General features: G+C 38.3%; 1 protein-coding gene across 2 annotated transcripts in view; it reads right to left on the bottom strand.

The window, feature by feature from the left end:
- pard3aa (par-3 family cell polarity regulator alpha, a) overlaps positions 1 to 21,898 on the bottom strand; it is a 445,004-nt gene that overhangs the window by 391,682 nt on the left and 31,424 nt on the right. For both annotated transcript variants that reach the window (XM_079409545.1, XM_079409544.1), the window contains exon 2: positions 2,285 to 2,386. In XM_079409545.1, coding sequence (XP_079265671.1) covers positions 2,285 to 2,386 — 102 coding nt within the window. The remainder of the gene's footprint in view (positions 1 to 2,284; positions 2,387 to 21,898) is intronic.

Consider the following 21,898-nt stretch of genomic DNA (forward strand, 5'->3'; position numbering starts at 1 on the left):
AGCCAGAGAGATGTCACCAGAGCCCAGCTGGAATGGACGGCTAATTAGCTTGCTGGCTAAACACAATTTATCAGGGCTTGATAACATTAGCAGCAACGCTCATGAACAAACTACAGCTATAAACACACCAGAGGGACGAATCTCTTAAGTGGAACTGAGATTAGCCATTATTCACCGTGAGAGTCAGGGTCACACAAGAGCAATGACTCCGGCAGAGGTAAACTTCCCACATTCCTCTGCCCTGACGGAATCATGATGCTTTTCCTGGATGATTCCTTGAGGAAAAAGACATTTATTTAGCATGAGGTGGTCCGAAACTGGCGAGTCAAACTGAAAAATCGTTACAAACGCTGACCAATGAGGTTAGTCACACAGACTCACACTGTCAATGACATTTTACCAAAACACAAAAACCAAAACTAAAGTAATAATATTGAATGAATTTGATAACCAAGAAGGTGTTTCATATCAAAAGAAAGAAAGCACAAAGCCTATTGCGACTGCTAGATAACAGGTGCACTAATGCTTAGTGAAGTTTTGTTCAAAATGAAAACAGCATAGACCTAAAGATCTTGGTTCATCAAAATGAGGATCAGCAAAACTCAAATTAATTTCCAGTCAAATAGTCTCAGTTGTTGTCATTTCAATGCATCACTAGTAATATAACTACAATAGCAGACTCAACATTCCTGGCCATTCCCAAGCTTCGTGAAATGAAATCGATACACATCCAGATGTGATAACCACTATAACAAAGTCAGAAAAACAGAGGCCCAACAGCGAGGTGTATAACACTCTTCCTCTCGCACCCCTCGGCTAAACGGATCTGGAATTAATGTGGAATACCTTTATATCTACCTTCATCATGAACACTCACTCTTGTTATTTAAAATAATTGTTGATTTTGTGTTCTGGGGGGATTTTCAAGTCAAAATGTAAACAGACATGAACAAGACATTCAATAAGCCACCAAAATACCAGTTACACATCTGTCAAGTCAAATCGGCTTATAGACAAAAATCTACTAGCGCAAACAGTTACAAAACTCAAAAAGTGCATGCAATTATACAAGACCTCAGAAATAAGTCAAAATATCTTAAAGGGGTCATATGGCGTTGCTAAAAAGAATATTATTCTGTGTATTTGGTGTAATGCAATGTGTTTATGCGGTTTAAGGTTAAAAAACACATTATTTTTCACATACTGTACAGTATTGTTGCTCCTCTATGCCCTGCCTTTCTGAAACGCGTCGATTTTTACTAAGCTCATCGTTCTGAGAAGTGAGGCGTGCTCTGATTGGCCAGCTATCCAATGCGTTGTGATTGGCCGAATACCTCAAGCGTGAGATGGAAATGTTACGCCCCCTCACCGTATTATGATGCCGTGTCCCGGCACGACGAGACAAAAACAATAAAACCCATTATAAACAAGTAATTTGTTGCATCAAGTGGGGACATAATTAATGAATATAATGACTTATACTGTCTTTTTACGTGTCGCCTAAATATTACCATGTCTGCATTTGTGATCAGAGAAACGACAAACAACAAGCTCTGCTCAAAACTCGCGTTTGAATCGTCAGTAGCAGAAACATACTTACAGGCTGAGAGTCAGAAGCGCCAGACTGTCCTTGCAAAGTTGGAATTGCCCCACTTTATAGAAACAGCCTTTGTGCACAGCTAGCATTGTAGGTTACTCTTCCAGCTTCAGGAAAAAGGCTAGTCCTCCGTAAAATGCGCTGCACACACTCTAATATTTGGGTTGAACTGTTCTGGAACAGTGTTGTAAACACAACTGAACCACTGATTTCTAGTTGTGTGCTCTTTTGGAAGCCCAAACAAAGTACTTTCGCTTTCCCAACGAAACACAGCGTCTCCAGGACATGGTGCCGGCGGCAGCAACAATACCACAGCAAGAATAAAAATCACTCCTTCTTTCTTTGCGTAAACATTTGGGTGGTTTATGCGTTATGACATAGACATGTGGGGGCATGTTTGAATGAGCCATTTTAGGAGGAAGTGGTCGAGTCTTAACTTTTATAAAGAATATCTCTTTGCTTTTGAGACTTTAGTCTTTGCAACTTCAGGGATCTTATTTATGCACAAACAGTTTGTAACACTCTAAAGAGAAAGGAAAACTTGATATCGCATCATATTACCCCTTTAATGGTTTTGGCATTGTTTTCGGTTTATTCATCACACTAGAAATGAAAGTTCAGGTTGAGCACATTAGAGATCAGCGTCTCCACTAAAAAAGTAAATATTAATGCAGACTTTTGACATACCCTGTCTTTGTCGTCGGCCACATCACACAGCACGTCATCCAGGTCCAAAATGCCTCCGTCTCCATGTTCTAACCGATTCACCTGTATCCAGTAGCCTGGGTCCTAAGAGAGGAGAAGTGAACAGACAGAGTAACAATGAGGCAATTTGTGTCACATTTTGACAAACAGACATTCAAATGTAGATCACTTAAAATATACATAACATCCTGTCAGTAAAAAAGGTGAAAGTAAAGAAACTGTCAGGGTTCCTGTCAAGACTGAGAAATATTTAGTACAGTATTGAATGAAATGCAGGGCTTATTTAACTAAGTATCAATACAAACAAAGATATTCAGCCATGCCTGTCTGAGCATCCAAATAACATCAACAGGCAGTATTTGTATTATTTCTCTGTACTTGACTATGTGTCCTGACTGAACTCGGCTCATCTGAACCGCTGTAATCTCATAACTGGGCACAGCTGAGCAACCCACAGTCAGCTTGGCATCCACAGACCCTGGCAGAGCTTCAAAGCGCTGATGACGAAGATGAAAATGGGGAAAATTGGGGTCGCACACTGATGGAATGCAAATCTCTGCCGACCACGTTACTGACTGCCAGTCTATGTAGGCCATTTGACCAGAGTAATGAGTGATTTCCAGATTTATGTGCCTTCTCAACTCTATCTGTCTACAGAATCTCTTTTTTCATCCATAATCCAATGCATTTCCAAGTAAAACTGGATATTCTGTCAGAAAAAAAAAAAAAATCATAATTTTTGGCACTACACGATTTAATCCATAGAGAACTAACTGGATCATGGAGAGTCTCTATAATATACATCAAATGTTTGAAAGGGGTTCCTAGTGATATCAGGCAAGAAGAAAAGCCATTTTAGATGCAGAGCAAGATAGGACATTTTGATAATCAATTCCAAAGACTTGGAACTACTAACTTCTTGGGGGCAGTCGTGGCCTAATGGATAGAGAGCTGGACTTGTAACCCGAAGGTTGTGGGTTCGAGTCTCAGGTCTGGCAGTGATTGTAGGTGGGGGAGTGAATAACCAGCGCTCTCTCCACCCTCAATACCACGACTGAGGTGAGACCCTTGAGCAAGGCACCGAACCCCCAACTGCTCCCCGGGCGCCGCAGCATTGGCTGCCCACTGCTCTGAGTGTATGTTCACTACTGAGTGTACACTTGGGTTAAATGCAGAGCACAAATTCTGAGTATGGGTCACCATACTTGGCCACACACCACTTCCCTTTCTTGTACAGATGCATAGATAAATTGTGCAAAATAAGATCAGGAACATTTAAGAAAGCAAATAAATAGGTATTTTTAAAGTAAAATTAATTTTGAAATAGTGAAAACGAGCATGCACAATTAAATAATCCAAAACAGCCAATATTGCTAAATTAAGAAGAAAAAAAAAAACCTTCAATATTGATAATTAACCAATATGGTACCAAAAAACTGTGCATCCATGATGTTATCCCCCCCCCCCCCCCTTCTAGTATTTCTCCTAAAGAACGATAAGGATAAATGTAAATATTCAGCATTTTCAGAAAATTTTATCCATCCTAATACTTCATCCTCAAAAAACATCTGCTAAACTTAAATGTGAACTCATTCATGGAACATTATCTGAAACAAATGTCAACAAGTTCATCCAACTTTTAACAGAGTTAATCTGGAAGACATTTTCTGGCCACAAACCCAGAACAAGATTCAGCAAATATTTGAACAAATTCGCTGCCGAGACGACATGCGCCGCTGGACAGCGTTTCATACTCCCACATTCACCAGGGTCATTAAAACCCCAGCGACTAACATGCGGATTTAAGATCAATGGACCCGATAATCACCAAAGGATGGATGGAAATGGAGATGAAATGAGAGGGAAAGGCGTGTTGGCCAGTGTGGAGGGACGTCTGGGCATAATTATTGTTGAAGGAGGGTTTGCAGGGATAGACCAGGCCTCACACACTTGATTTGAGAACAGAACTGTGTGCAAAGAGAAAAGAAGACATTGTCCCTCTCCAGTGCGAGGGAGGGATGTTGAAGATAAAGGATGCAAAATGAAAGCATGAAGGGCACAAAGAGAGCGAGAGAGAGACACGTCTGGCCTAAGCTACAGGACAGTGAAGTGTGTCATGATCACACACGAACCTGCAAACTTAAAACATGACATGCTGATATCACAGACTGTCAGTACACTATCAAAACTAGAACATTACAGCAGTGTTGGATATAATGCATTTAAGTTATGCTTTAATGGGTTGCAATAAAGGAGTTACAAGTGGAGCGTGGCACCACCAAGACCAATGACATGGGTTCAACACACCTGCTAATAATACAGTACGTACACATTTAAATTGCTTTAGAAGATTCTGTTAGTTGAACAAATGTAAAGTTTTTTAGGTAATGTGTTACACTTAGCATTTATCTATTATCAGCCGCTCGTGTCAAAAGAGGAGGTTGGTGTGTCTGAGACGTGATGATGGATGAAGAAAACATTACAGAATGATGTGAGATTTCAGTAGAAAGGGATCCTAATGCATTTACGTAGTGTGTTACAACAGAGGGAGGTTACAAGTAACACTATTGGCATTTAGTTAACTGGTAGACATGGGTACAGATCCCTGGACACACATGCTGATAAAATAAACACCTTAAAGTCAATTTAGGTGTGCAATTTAGGTCATAGTTTCTGCCAAATAAATAAATGTTACATGAATGTTTTACAGTTAGCATGCGTCTATCGACAGCCGCTCATGTGTCCCAAGATGAGGTATGAAAAATATTCTGGAGGCCAGAGACATGATGATGGATGTAGAAAACATTTCAGGATGGTGTGAGACCAAAGTAGAAAGGGACGTCAATGCATTTAAGTAATCTGTTACAAGGAGGGGGTTACAAGTAACTATTTTTTTTTTTAGTTTTACATAGCTTTACTGTTAAAGCATGGCACAACAAATACCAATGATATGGGTTCAAATCCTGGGAAACACACATGCTGATAAAACATACAACTTTAGGTCACTTTGGACAGACGTTTCTGCCAAATAAATGAATGTTACATGAATGTTTTTAAGTAATGTGTTACAGTTAGCATGCGTCTATCAACAGCTGCTCATGTATTCCAAGAGGAGGATGGCGCGCCAGAGATGTGAAGGTGGATGGAGATAACATTACAGAATGATGTGTGATCAGAGTAGACAGGGACACCAATGCATTTAAGTGACATTGTAATTTGTTACAATAAGGGGGTTACAAGTAACACTATTGTTTGTAGTTCATGTAACTCAACTGGTACAGCATGGCACCACCAACACCAATAACATGGCTTCAATTCTCAGGAAAAACACATGCTGATAAAACATACATTTGAATGTATGAATGACAATATCATGTTTCCTTTTAAAGTAATGCATTACAATTAGCATGCATTACTTTCATTTACTTTTAATTCATTTACTGACACTTGCGGTCCAAAATTAACAATTGGCAACCACCAAACTAGAATAAAAAATACTTAAAACAATTAATTTCTTGGCATATGTATTTTCCTAATCTTAACACATAAAGGAGTAAAGCAGGTTTGTTAAAATATTATAAACATCTAAAAATGTACCAAATCATGTGGTTTGTGCAGAAACATGCTGTGGGGAATAAAAGAGAGAGAGATGCAGATACTCATAATGACTGGATGTCAAGAGCTTTTTATGACAAGACAAATATTGTAAAATGTCATTAAATGTTTATCTTTGACACTGTTGTTTAACCACTCTTGCCAAAAATAACGCTACCAAAATGTGACAGGTGAAGCTTGTGTAAGAAACTCGTTCTAAGATATGATGATCTGCAAGCCATGCCTAAAGCTCCATTCTGAGAATGCAAACATGACAGTTATTAATATAACACTTTTATAAGCAACATTCCTCCTCACTGACACACTGCACAAACATTTATTTGTCCACCGTAAACGCATCTATTATCAGCCGCTCACGTGTCCCAAGAGGAGGTCAGAGACATGAAGATGGATGGAGATAACATTCCAGGATGGTGTGAGATCAGAGCAGACAGGGACGCCTTTGTCAGCACATCATTTATAACTCGATGAAGCAATACAACCAGGTCTGAATCACAACAGCGAACAAATCCAGACTTCAACTAAACCAACTAAGAGCAACTCGGACCTCATCCATCTCCATCTGAGGGGAGGAAAGAGTGAATCAAAAAACGAAAAAGAAACAATGTCCACAACCAGCTGCAGAGCTTGTTCAAATATAGTTCTTTTCATAAGCGCCGTCCCAATGATTTCATTTTTTCTTTCAGGTGCGGATGGGCTCTAAGCAATCGTAAGTTCTGAAGATGCCCGCAGACAGCCGCTGCATTCTCGAACCCGCAAACTTTTCACCAAGGAAGTGAATGACACAATAGAGATGAACGCTCAATGAAAGCATTATGGCTCAACAAAGCACAGGATCTTTACAAATCATTCCAGAACCAAACCACAAGCTTTATCTTTGCACAATCAGGGCTGTTGGGCAACATGTCATGACACTTTCGATGGCTGTAAAGCACCTACTGTATCAAAGACCTATTGTGAGGAGCACACCCGAGGCAAGAGCCATGCAAGAGAGACGCTTTATCCTGAAGAAACGTGTAAATATAGCCTGCTAGTTTAAATATACCTTTTTTTTCAAAACTGCATGTTTGATGAGCTGGGAAAATGTAATAAATATCTACAGTGGGATTCAAAAGTCGCCTCGATTTTTTTTTCCATGTTAAAATTAACTAAATTAAAAGAAACAAATAGCCAATTAAAAAAAAAAAAAAAAAATACACAGTAATTTTAATAAATATTTTAGAAATATATATTTAAATTGACGAAAAAAAAACTCTTTTTTTAATTCAGCAATTTGTAATTTATAATGAAAAAAAAAAACTAAATTTTAAAAATAAAAAACAAAAATGCCAAATAAACACAGTCTCATGAAGCCCACTTTATATGTTGAGGAAAAGTAAATGTACTTTGTTTTCCGGATTAGTCACATTACATCATTTTCTCCAGTAGCAAGGATCTCAATCTTTACAACACAAGACATCTGTAAACTGACTGAGTACAAGATGACACTTGTTCTTATTCTTTGAGAATGATAAGCACTCTATTTGTGCACTTGATCTGTTATTGTTCAGGCATCCATCATTATAATGTAAGCTGAAAAAATGGTTTAAAATGAACGTCTATCAAAAATTATATGCATATTGCTATTATCTGTAAATTCTTCCAAAGAAATAAGATTTATTTATTGTTTGTTTGTGGGGGGTGGAGGGTATAAAAGCTTGTTTCCACCACAGAATTTAAAAAAAAAATTGCAATTTTTTAAATTTCATAATTCAGATTTTTCCTCTCGCCATTCGAGTTTAGCCAATATCTCACATCTCTTACTCTTTCGCTAGCAATTTTAAGTTTATATAAAGCTGGCATTGTAGTAACCTACATTCCTTTTTTATTTTTTATTCAGTGGCAGAAACAAGCTTCCATAGAAAACAGCATGAATAAAATGCAAATGTCACGACACACTCTGGAGAAGGGAACCACAGATGCTAAGAACTCCTTGAATTACATCAGATCTTTATTTCCCAAACTCAGGGATCACTGGAGACACCGAGAAACATGGAATGATGATAAGACCAGACATAGAGGCAGGGAAACACAGGGCTTATGAAGGGGAGACTTAACTAGATAATTAATAACACAGGGCTGGGGACATCTACTAATCAAACAAAACGGGGACAGGAACAAAACCAAATAAGGGCATAAGGAAACACAGGGAGCACGTGGAAAGACACCGGGACACAAAGTCTGACAGCAAAATTACATTCAAAGACACTGAGATCCGCACACTTCCTGGGAATTTTTGCTTTCCTAGTTGTTGAACTTGTATGACCGCTGGTTTGTCTGAAGTTGAATAGTTGGCCACCACAGCAATCTAAATCATTATTCATAACCACCAAAATTATTCATAATTACTTGTTAACTGTAAAAACTGTCAGTTGACCTAAACATGCTCCATTTGGTAGCAAAATGAAGAATCAAGAAATAACAAGAAACATTTAAAATGACTGAAATCAACCAGACAAGTCGTTTACACCAATAAAGTGATTCCTATGCGTCTAAAAAACTGTGCAATTCCACGTTCTACTTCATACAAATTAGGGCAGGTCCAATCAACCACAACTGATGTTATTAATTATTATTTAACAAATATAATTACTATTATTGTTTCCACCCTAATAATCTGGAGCTAAGAGAACATTGTGTGGTTGTGGTTTACCTTTAAATCTATCAAACCACTGGGACAACATGACACACAGAGCTCGACTCTGAAACGCTCTAATCAAAACTTTAAAAAGCGTTGATAGGCATATGCTTCCAAAGGCCTAGCACTCATTAACAGCCAATAATCATGCATGTAATGGCATGTCTGAGAGCACGTGTACACCAGCATGATTAAGTGACAATGCTGGCACAGAGACAACCTCAGCTTTCACAGGGCGGAAGACACTTTAATAAAGACGCAGGTCTGAAGGGACAGATACGATGCAGACTTCACTGTGAAGGCGGCGGACACCTCGGTGTTCCCTAAGGCTCGGCTGCCATGTCGAGACTCACCCGCTGCTTACTGCAGAATGAGACAACAGTCTGATTCTAGATTCATGGGTAAACAGCACTCGATGTCCTGCCATAGAGGAACTGAATAGAGAGATTTAGGAGAAAAGTGTGGCCTTCAAAAGCTGTCATTGCTCAATCATTTCTTGAGGTCAGACATCTGTCTTGAAAAGTCAGTGAAGATTGATCCACTTCACTAAGAATCATCATACGAGTTCATTTCATAAACGGAGGCGACCTGGGTTAAGTCAAAGCAAAATAAAACTTTTATGTATTTTCATTGTATGGAAAGATGTGGGTCAAAGATGAGGAAAAGTGAATTTATATACACTGAAAGCATATAAATACAAGTAAAGTATCTATTTTAATGTTTCAAATAACTTTTGAAAATAAAATTGTCAAAATCTGGGTGAAATAATGTTCCATTGTCATTCAGCGTAACATATTTCAGTCCTGACAACTCTCTGAAGATTTTAGCAATATGACAGTGTTAATGTATTTGGTCTTGGCGGAATAGATCTGCTACACTGCTGCTGTTGCTGTAGTTGTAGATTATTGCTGCTGCTGCAAGCAAGTACAGGAACTTGCCACTGCCAATGCATACAGCGATATGGTGCCATGAGTATTTAAGACATACTCATATAGACATATAGCAGATCTATACAGGTGGAGCTGGGGAAGGTGGAGGGCTTCAGAGATACTCTGAAAGCACGCTGCAGGAATCTCAGTGAATACTAGCCAGCCATATAAATGCAAGGCAGTAAGCTCATTGGCTGCATATGCAGCATGAACCAATCAGCTTGTGCCAAGTCATTTAACTCTCTGAATATCATCAGTTACGTTAACAACCCGTCAGCCTGCGCCATCTAGAGTTTCATGACTGAACTATATTATTTATGTAAAAATGAAACAACATACTTATTCTAGCATGTATTTTTTAAAATATATAAAAGAATAAGCGATCATACTGAATTTTATTATATTTTAAATGATTAAAAATATCTTGCTGACAAATGGGTAAAAGTTAGTGGTTTGAAGGATAGTGGCAAAGATTGGTAAAGATTTAGCATTATGGTAAAAAAAATATATATTAAAGCCATTATTGTTTTGCTTGAAAAATAAATAAATAACAAACATAAAGGACACACTTAAATGTTAAAAAAATGTAAATAAATAAACCCACATTAAACATTGTTTTGATGCTTGAAAACTCCTTTTTAAAGCACTAACCGAAGTGATAAATGTCTGCTGCAATAGTTAATTTGAAAATAAATGTTTTTAGTAAATGTGTCTTTTGTCTTATTGAATCATAATTGTTGCATTGTAATTGTATTGTATAACTTTATTGTCCACCTAAGTGGAAAACCGTCTTTGGCTCACCAGCACAACAAAATGAACAACAACATAGTAAAATACAAACACAATCGTTATTAATCATGTTACATATATTACATAAAAGAGGATAGAAAGATACAGTACATGCCTTACATACTGTTTGATTAAACACGTGCTGAATTAATGATTTTAATTGCATTTGGGATAAAGGACCTCTTAAACATGTTTTTATTGACTAGTGGAAGTCTATAACCTCTACCTGACTTCAAGAGCTCAAACAGTCTGAAAAGAGGATGAGAATTATCTGCAAACCACACAGAAATATTCAAACTCAGTAACGAGTCTCCTTTTCTCTAGCTTTATTTTATTCAAACTTCTTTCTAGCACCACTTCATGTGAAGGACATGTACTCTATATTTGGATTGGAATCTCATTTGAGATGGCAGAATACATAATGAAGAGCGCACTTCGTAGGGCACTTACGGTCGAATGAAACACACCGACTGCCTACATTTTACCTTGACTGAACATGCAGAGGAGTTTGAAGAAAAGATTTCCAACAAGTACAAGTAGGCTGGAACACAGTATTCTGATAAGGCCCATTCACTTACACAAGAGAAGGCAGCACAACAGATGTTTGTCATTATTATTATTCAACCAACACGACTGAATCACACCGTCGATCCTCTGAAACACCCAGACACTCTCCATTTCTGTTGAATTTGTTTAAACTGGATTCATCATATTGTGACAAGGCCCATAAAAAAACAATAAACCCCAGTCACTGACCTCATGAAACTGGGCTTCGTTTAACAGAAGAGTTCATAGAGGACACAAGGAAAGCTGAAGGAGAGGGAAATGGCAATTAGACTCCAAGTTTATGAGAAAAGAATGAAGAGGGGAGGAAAGCGATTGAGGTAAGCCTTGGGTCTTAGCCTCAGCCTACAAAGTGTTTGCCAAAGGCTCTCGCGGGGCACAAGCCAACATCACGCTAGCTGTACTGGCTCAGAGACGAAGACACCGGATCCAAAACCTCTGAGCCACTGCAAACACCAAGATGAAGTATCTGCCATGACACAAGCTTCAATATATTACAAGTTCATCTCTGAAATAACAGGAGAGGAACAGGTAACATGGGAGTCCTGAGGTGACCTTCATTGTAATAACAGTTTTTTGCTCATTTCAGTGAACTCTCTAATATTTACAAGCTGGTTAGTGTTGGTTTGTTGCTTGCCATGCATAGCCATGCTATTCACTAACCAAAATGGTCTTTCTGGTGAAGCTGGTCGACCAAAGAACTCTTGCTAAGCTAAGAACGGTTTATTAATGTTCACATTCTTGAGCTGAAATCAGCCAATTAGCATTGCCATGACATCACTTTTCTGCATCTCTAGAGTTATAAGTCACATGACATTTACACCTCAGGTGATTGGCTCAAACCAACCTGGTTGCAGAACTGACCACCCATGGCAAACGTGGTAGACACCAAATTTAACACCGCAGTTCTTGATGCCCAATTCTGATTTGTTGACTTCTGATGACCAGCTTGCAACTTCTTTTAAAAGTTACACATATCCGATATATGCATTTACACTACACACTTAGCAAAACAAGCCAGGGTAGCTGTACTGACAGGTTGCCAGGTCTGCGAAACAAAACCAACACAACTGCTATTCAAAACTAGCCCAAAATTAGCCAAATCATGTTTTTCCGCTTTTTTTCCCCCCTCCAGCTGGGGTCCACCTTCATCAAAATAGCGGGGGATAGTGATCGCTTTAAACTGCGGACTAAAAAACAACCCATGGCAACAATGTAAAAACAAAGTAAAATTGCAGACTTGGCAACACTGCAAAAAAAAAAAAAAAAAAAAAAAAAAAAAAAAAAAACGCCGTCAATCGCCACTGGCACATGATGTACGACTTGCATTGACAGGAAAATATCTGATCTGTCAATTTACATGTCAGACACAAATTCACAGTGATATTCACACATTCATAAATTAATATCAGACTTGATATCCGATCTGCGCCACATAGGAAGGAAAAAATTTGAATTGAGTCACTTGAACCATGTAATGTAAATATGGCCTTATAAGGGTTCATGTGACAGCCAGGAAACTGCCACTGAAATTAATGTGAATAGTAACTAATAGCTTTCTCTAGGTATTACACCTCCTTCAGGGTTAAACCAGCATCTAAACATGAGTTGGTCATCAGCTATGTGGGTTTCTTCAGTATTTTCAGCAGTGGGTTTGGACTGTGCGGTTTTTGTCCCGAGAGAAGTGGTTGTGTAATGTATGATGTCATGTTTTGATAACCGAAACACTACTTGAGCGCTGAGCCAGCGTGAAGCACAGAGAGTCCCACAACAGGCCATGTGCATGTAGACAGGATCCTGAGATAATCAAGCAAGCAATGAATACTTAAAATCACACAAGGATCCAATTGAATAAGCCTATAATGATACGTAATTAAAGCAATTAAGGCATTAGAGATGAGAGGTTTCTGTCTGTGGTCTAAACACAGAACGGATCGGGGTGAGGGTAGACTGTGTGCATATAGAGCGTTTTAGAGGGGGTTCAGGAAAGACAAAGAAAGGTGACCGAGTGCCCATCCTAAAGAAATGTAAAGAGCACAGCTGTGAAGGTCAGTAAATCACAACTGAAATCAGCCATATTCATCTGCTGTGTGTTTTTACTTATGGGGACAAATCTGCTGTTAGGGAAATTAGAAGACTTTCATAAATTGAAATGTTAATAAAATATATCGTATTTTTTTTTCATTTTTTTTAAGTCATTATAGCTTTAGTGTTGTAGTCATGACAAATTTACACTGCAAAGATAAGGAAATGTAAATATTTATATAATAACAACATAAGTTTACGTTTCATTTAGGTAAGTAAATGTGTGCATGAAAGAGCAGAGGAGGCTGAAAAGTTGACGAGTGTATGTGTAATACAACACTTGTTCGAAATTTTAATAAAATGACAATAGATAATGCAGTTTTTGTATCTCATGTACATATGCGCTATTTTAATAAGTTCCGGCAAAAGTACACAACCAGAATTAAGGATATCTATGATACAACATTTTTTTTTATATCTGTACAGCCCCAACCTTTTACTACAGTGAGCCTAAAAAAATAATACCAAACAAAACAACAAAAAACACAAACCTAAAAAAACAAAATAGCACTAAATTAAATAAAAAAAGCATAACAAACTAAAACAAAAACACACAACAAAAAGAAAAAACAAAGAAAAAAACTAAACATACCAAAAAACAACAAACAAAACAAAAAAGAAAACCAAAAGAAAAACAAAGAAAAAAACTAAAACACCAAACAAGTAGTAAGAAAAACACAAACAAAAACACCAAACAAAACAAAATATTAAAACAAAAACAAAACAATTTAAAGCAGCTAGACAGCACCACTGCCCAACACAAAGTGAAATTAAGGCATAGTTTGTGAACTCTAATTTGGCCATGTAGACATTGCATGGCATCCTTCCAGGAGTGTGCAGTCAAGAAACCTAATTAATGTGTTCTGCCATGTTTATTTAGCTTTGTCTGCTAATATTAACTTCGCTGGTTCTGTACGGTGGGCAGTCGGCCAGCTTTCCTTCCAGCAGCACAGATATCTGTGTTTCACAGCAGTCTTAAACAGTGGGAGCTCCATTCATTGGCTGTACTGTAACCCCACAACAGCTAAGACGGGGTGGGCTAACGTAACAAAGACCAGAGAGCATGACTGGGGAAAAGTCATTACAGCCTGTGTGGAGTCAGCGGCCCATTCAGGAAGTAGGGAGGGATTCTCTGCATCAGGTTGCAAAGTTGTGAACCCACAGCTGACGAGTGAACGCTTCACCGATTTAACCCTAGCATTAGCACAAGCCCACGAAAAGAGTCACGCAGAAGAAACATATTTAGACTATTTAAACGGCATACTAACAATGCATTAGCAGTGCTAATATGGGGGATTCATCCATTGGGGGTATTTTTGGCAACAAATTAACCATGGTTTTGCTAAACCAACCATAGTTTAACCATGGTATTTGTAGTAAAACTGAGGTTCTGCAAATGTTAATCAATCAATCAATAATAATAAAAAAAAGTGATTAATGGACTTTTACTATAATAAAATCATGGTTAATTTTAGTAAGGCTAGGCAATAGCCTAATCCTAAATATATATGTATAATCATGTTCTATTCTGTTTTAATTCACTTTCTAAATGTTTTTAATTTCCTTGTTTTTATTGTAGTAATTATTTTGTAAAGAATATTTTAACTCCTTTTATGTAAAACACTTTGAATTACCATTGTGTAAATGTGAATTGTGCTATATAAATAAACTTGCCTTGCCTCAAATACACACAATTAAAAAAAATACTTTCACACTTTTCTAATAATTTGAGAAAAATTGTCAATTTGCTTCATGACTGGAAATGACTCCATTAAAAAACATTTAATATATCATATTTAAATGTTCTACAGTATGATATAATTATAAACATTTTTAGATTAATTTTCAAACTTTTGTGCAGTCAATTATATACATAATATACTTATTTTACTTTTTTTTTTATAAAAGTACGTTTTTTATTTTACGTTTTAATATTTTTGATTAATTTTCATATTTTAGGAAAGAAAATTACTTTGGGTTTGGGGCAATCATTAAAATAATAATAATAACATCTTTAAAAATAAAAAAGCTTTAAAGTAGTAAAAAAATAAATTATACAAACATTTCATCAGTTATTTTATTATGATTTTTTATTATTATTATTTCTAGGTACATTTTCATATTTTATGGGGAAAGTGTGTTTGGGACAACCAATAAAATAATATACATAATAGGCTTTTTAAAAAGTAAAAAATTATATTAATAATTCATACATATACTTTATTTAAATAAATATATAATTATAATTTGAATAATCAAATCTCTGGTACACGAAAGTGCCTGTGTTTGAAGAGCACCCAAACACAAATCATCTTCACCTGCTTCACACACAAGTATGATTGTTTAAGTGCACAAATTAGTTTCAAACAAACCATTAACCTCGGCTGTGATTGCTCGATTGAAGTCGGCTACTGGATATGGCAGTCAACCAATCAAACGGCAGACTAAACATCAGTTTAGCAAATTGTACATCAGGACTTCAGCGAAGGAGATTCAAGATTTGGCACGTTCAAGAAACAGGTCCTGCACCACCACACGGCTTCAACACGCAGCAGTCAGCACTATCTCTCAGTGCATTGTTTATTATTTCATAACTACGAGTTATGCATGCCAGATGGAGGCTCAGACGACGCCAAGTGAAACATAAGGCTGCGTGTCGGTATCACAAAACACTGCAAATGGAACGCAACCAGGATGTGGACATATGGCACGATGCAAACTCAGACAAACGGTAAACTGTGCTAATGTTATGGTGTGTAGAAATCATTAGAAGGTCTGAGGTGCTGAGAGAAGACATTAAAACGCTCTGCGTGGAGCAGATTAGAATGGAAAAAGCAGTCTGCGGTTAATTACCGCTACATTTACAGTAAACCGTGACCACAGACGAGGCCTTAATCATAACTGATGTGTTATGTGTTCGCACTGTATCTTACTTTCTTTCACCCGTATATATATATATCAGGTTTGTTTTTCTTCTCTCATCCCAACCCTGTTACTTGGCTTTCAGCAATGACATCATTTATTTATCTAGAAAACATGCCTCTCTTTTCAGAGAATAGTGGTTTAGCTTGGGCTGGGTTCACTAAATTGATTCTTTTAAGGTTTGGTAATGAAATGCTTGCCTTGTCAAGAATAAGTGTGTTACATTATATAAAGAGAAGCTTTTCTTTGCTAAAGCCAGGGTTTGTCGTTTTCTAACATCACTGTCTTTGTTCAAGAGACTCATGCATGCAGAAGCTAAATTACATGCATCAGAGACTCGTTTTACAAGTAAATACAAAAAATAAATAAAAATAAATGCGCTTTACATTCTTGTTGTGAAGCACCTTTTTAGCTCTTTAATATTTAGAAAAATTAATATGCTTGTGTTTTGTTGAAGTATAATTTAGAAATATGTGCTCTGACCATACAATTTGCAGAAAGAGAAAGCTGAAAAGGTTTAATGTGTTACAAATAAATCAAGCATAAAGCTTGAGATATTATTTTAACCTGGTGAAATGTAAATGACACGGGGCACAAAACTATTCGTTTTTTTAAATCCATCTAATTGGACCATAGAACGGGACTCTCAAAGCCTTGACATCCGGGTATCCAGGAGATAAGTCAGTCATTTCGAGTAAAATCACAGGCTTCACTTATCCCGTGCGAATGCACCACACGAAATTCAGATGTGGGGGGGTGATTTCAAAATCACACATGGTCCCCAGATAATATTAATCCCGTGCGAATAGGGCTAAAGACTATGGGAAAACACAGGACTTGTAAAGGAAAGGAAAATCAAATGAGGAAGAACAGAAACAGGTGAGTAGGAATTAAATACAGCTGGACGCTGATCATCAAAATGGGGACAGGAACAAACTCGTGACGGGCACCCTGGAGGATACTGGAGAGGCCTCCAGGGCGGAATAGGAGTCTCAGGCGGCCATGACGGGTCAGGGGTCTCGGGAGGCGCAGGCACTGGAGGGCACTCTGGGATATGGGAGCCGTATCCAGGAGCTCTGGGTTTGAGGGAGCCACGAACAGCGGCAGTCTTGCATTGGTCGCGGACGGTGGCCTTGAGTTCCCCACGCACGGCGGCCTTGACTTCGCTGCGAAAGGCGGTTTGGGTGATCCGCGAACGGCGGGCTTGGGTGAGCGTGAGCGACGACTTCCATGCCGCGGAGAGGGCAAAAAGGCAAACAAAAAACTTGAAAAACGGCGAAAAGAAAACAGGGAGAAAGGCGCCACTCACTTCTTTTGTAGGTCTTCTGTTCTGTCAGGGTGCGCGGGGACCAAAAGAGCGAAGGAGATGGGGAGTTCTTCAGAATACAAATCTTTTAATTGAACCATCAACTTAGGAAGATATTTAACAGAAGACAACGGCTATGGGAAAACACAGGACTTATAAAGGAAAGGAAATCAAACGAGGAAGAACAGAAACGGGTGTGGTAGAAATCAAGCACAGCTGGGAGGAATCATAATCGAAGAACCTAATGGGAACAGGAAAAACCATTATGGACATGGAAACACCTAGGGAACAAGACACACATGACAGATGGTGTGTACAAAAATAACATTTGTATTCCATTTCAACTATTCCATTCACACGCTTCTATTCTTAACTTAATTTAAATTATGCTCCTTAAATTCAACTTTAATTATTACTCCAATCTGTCCAATCTTAACTTTAAACATTTTTTTAGATGCCACAATAACCCAGCACTTATAAAATTCAGTCTCTGTCTTTGTTACTAAATAGTTCTAAGTTTTCATTGTGTAACCATGACCTTGAACTGCATTATAAGCAAGCATGCCAACATTTCAGTCTGTAGTGAATTGATAGCATCGCAGAAGGCTAAATTAGTGTCCTTCGTCTTCAAATAGGAGGACTGGTTGAATACAGTGCGAGAGGATGAAGGAATGTCTCTTGGGTATCAAAGAAAACAAAATGAAAGCCATTATGGCATTAAACACGGCTGAGAGCCGCTGGCAGTGTGGGATGTAGAGCAGCAGGCTCATATTTGTTACCCACTAGACGTCTACAGATGTGACTGCGCTAAGAGCTTGAATAAGAAGCCCTGACGGAGCCGAACAAATTATGTCTCACTTAATGCAAAGTGTGAAAGTGCGCGATTGAAGATGCTTTTGCATGCAGGTGAACTGAAATGTGCTGAGGGCTAAATTGGTTTGACAACGTCGTCCTCTAAGGCCAGATTAAGCTCTGAGAGTTAAAATAAAGTGCCTCTGAATGAGGTGAATGTCAGCCACATATACACATACATTCACAAAACACACATATGAATCGCATTGACTTAACAGTAGGTGTCTGCCAAAGAAATCCAGGCACAGATCCAACATTCACAAGTCTGAGCTCAGGATGGAGCAGACGAGAGGATAGGTGTAACAGTAAAACCAGAAAAACAACAGAAAAGGCGAAAATCAAGCGAAATGCTGTGAAACGAGGCGAAACTTTGAACATTATTTTGATGTAGCTACATTAAAGTTAATAACATGAACTGATGTATAATGGGGTTGCAAGCTATTGGGGTTGCGTTATTTTTTATTACTGTTTTTTTATTTAATCACATTTAATTGAAAAATAAAAAGTGATTAAATAAAAAAATAACGTTTCTGATGTGGGTCAGTAACACAAAATATATAGGCTAACATAAAAAAAAATTAAATCTCATTTAAAACAAGTTCTTTGCAATGTAATATTTGTATTCAGAATCAGAATCAGAATCAGAATGAGCTTTATTGGCCAAGTATGTTTACACATACAAGGAATTTGTTGTAGTGACAGAAGCTCCACAGTGCAACGGAAGGACAGTAACAGGACAGGACACAGGTAATGAAACAAAATAACAGGAAATAGCCAATGACCAATGTACAAGCAGCAAAAAAAAAAAAAAAGAAATACACAATATATAATATATAATATAGGCGACTATGTATGTACAGGTCAAGTATGTGCAAATTAGAAATGAGAAAATAAAATAAGTGAGTGTGGTGAATGGATAATGTATTAGTTGTGTGTTTTACGTTTATTTATTGAGTGTTCATGAGATGCATTGACTGAGGGAAGAAACTGTTCCTGTGTCTGGTCGTTCTGGTGCTCAGAGCTCTGTAGCGTCGACCAGATGGTAAAAGTTCAAAGAGGTTGTGTGCTGGATGTGAGGGGTCCAGAGTGATTTTACCAGCCTTTTTGCTCACTCTGGATGAGTACAGTTCTTGGAGAGTGGGGAGGGTTGTACCAATGATTCGCTCAGCAGTCCGGACTACTCTCCGTAGTCTTCTGAGGTCAGATTTGGTAGCTGAGCTGAACCAGACAGTTATTGACATGCAGATGACTGTGGCAGGTTGAACTTCCTCAGCTGGCGAAGAAAGTACAACCTCTGCTGGGCCTTCCTGACAATGGAGTCAATGTGAATATCCCACTTCAGGTCCTGAGAGATGGTGGTGCCCAGGAATCTGAATGACTCCACTGCAGTCACGGTGCTGTTCATGATGGTGAGAGGGGGGAGAGCAGGGGGGTTTCTCCTGAAGTCCACGATCATCTCCACCATTTTGAGTGTGTTAAGCTCCAGGTTGTTGAGACTGCACCAGACAGCCAGCTCCTTAACCTCCTGTCTGTAAGCAGACTCGTCACCGTCCTGGATGAGGCCGATCAGTGTGGTGTCATCTGCGAACTTCAGGAGCTTGACAGAGGGGTGTTTAGATGTGCAGTCGTTGGTGTAGAGGGAGAAGAGCAGTGGGGAGAGTACGCAGCCCTGAGGAGCTCCAGTGCTGATTCACGTTAGTCTCGTGGTATTAAAACAATTTTTTTTAAATGTAATAAATTTAATTTAAAGAATTAAATGTCATGTGGTGTAACCATCAAATAACAACTTATAACATATTTTCCTCATCTTAAAGGTCCCATGACATGCTGTTTTTTGGATGCTTTTATATAGGCCTAGGTGGTCCCTAGTACTGTATCTGAAGTCTCGTTCCCAAAATTCAGCCTTGGTGCACAATTTCAGCCACTACGAGCCAGTCCCACAATGAGCTTTCCTTAGGACGAGCCATTTCTGTGTCTGTAGCTTTAAATGCTAATGATGAGGAGAGAGGCGGGGCAAGGTGGAGGGTGGGTGTGTAGCCTTAACCAGCTTGCCGCCACGGTACCATGCGCTAATGTTGACAGTGGATGTATCGCAATGCCTCGTAGACACGCAGTCGTTCAAGCTTTTCAGTTTGACCCAGAATCTGATCCGGATGGAGAAGCACCGGATGAAGAAGTTGCAGCTCAGCGGCTACAGCAGGACGTCTCCGAATGGTTAGTTTAAAATATTGTGTCTGGATACGGTCAGTGTTTCCCACACATAGACTTTACCTGGTCGGACCGCAACAATATCCACCGCCCGCTGCCATCAGCTCCCGCGTCTCACACACACGAGCGATAGAACAATATTTAGTAACTTTCAGACCCTTTTGACGCAAAACAGTAATATAGCCAAAACCACTGCATATAGTTGCTTTTTAGTGTAAGTTAGATGTATATTGATTTTATCAGACGATGTTGCGATTATAAATCAGGATTTAAGGAGTATAGTGAGAGTGATTCAGGGTTATGTATTATTAATGGGTCGTGTTTACTATTTATACTTGTTTTATGTATGACAACAGAAAATATGTAAATGTGAACAGCTTTATTGGGCATTCAGTTGTATTACAGTATGTGACGGTTCATAGAGTAGAACCGATCTGAAGTGCCGAAAAACAATGCTTCGCTCGTTTGCAAGCCATGATGTCTCTCGCTCTCCTCGCACGGGCGTAGCTCATTTTCTCATGGGCGGGCAAAGCAGAGAAAGGGGAGGTAACCTTTCCCCATATGACGACATAAAGGGAAGATTCCAGATTGAGCCATCTGAGCTTTCATTTTCTCAAAGGCGAAGCAGGATATCCAGGGCTCGGGTTACACCTATCGCCATTTCTAGCCACTAGGCAGGCTAGGGGAACTCATATTAATGTGAAAAAACCTCATAAAGTGACATTTTCATGTCATGGGACCTTTAAATCAATGCAAGTGTGCACATATTCATCACTGTTTTCAAAAAGTGTTATTTTAATCATTCAAAAATATCATTAGATATTTGGGTAGTTGCACCACATGACATTTTACAAGAAAAATATCAAATTATTATTATTATTATTATTAATAATAATCATATTATTGAATGGGACATTTAATAATATTTAGTTAGGGTCTGCTGTTTTGTTTTGTTTTTCCTGCATGTTGGATGCACCATATAACTTGGGCAAAAGTTTCTGAAACATTAATAAGCAGCAAAGGAGTTTTTAAAAATATTTTCCCCAAAGTAATAATACTAACAGAATAAGCCAAACTACTCAATTTAATTTTCTTCTCAAGAAGATGTACCACCCTAAAATTTACGTAATGCCCTCTAAAATTAACAAAATGTATTTTAATTTAATTAAAAACATGCTCATCATAGAATAGGTGTATTCAAGTAATTGCATGTATAAATTGCTTTTTAATGTAGTTCTAAATAAATGAATAGGGGCCTAGATCTGCCCCAAAAAAAGAATGTCACATCGTTTTCTAATTTACTAATAAAGACTATATTGTATCATATGTTCGTGTTTCCTTCTTTCATAAGAGGTGTATGACCACCTAAGTAGACAAACTGAGCTGCAGCAATATAACCTAAACTTGTTGAACCAGTATTTGATTGTGTGAGCTGAAAACCTCTATTTGCCAGTGACAGCAACAAAAGCACAGAGAATCAGACTCAGTGTGTGTCTGTGAGGAGGAGGAGAAAGGTAATAAAAGACCATTTTTCCCATGGGGCCTCGTAAATCGCAGCTCTGGATGTGTCCAATGAAACAAACAAAGCAAGTGCACTTCACGATCCACTTCAAAGGCAACATCTGGCTAAAAAGACAAATGAAAGTGAC

This window comes from Barbus barbus (genome assembly GCF_936440315.1).
Source record: "Barbus barbus genome assembly, chromosome: 46".
Classification (NCBI taxonomy): Eukaryota; Metazoa; Chordata; class Actinopteri; order Cypriniformes; family Cyprinidae; genus Barbus; species Barbus barbus.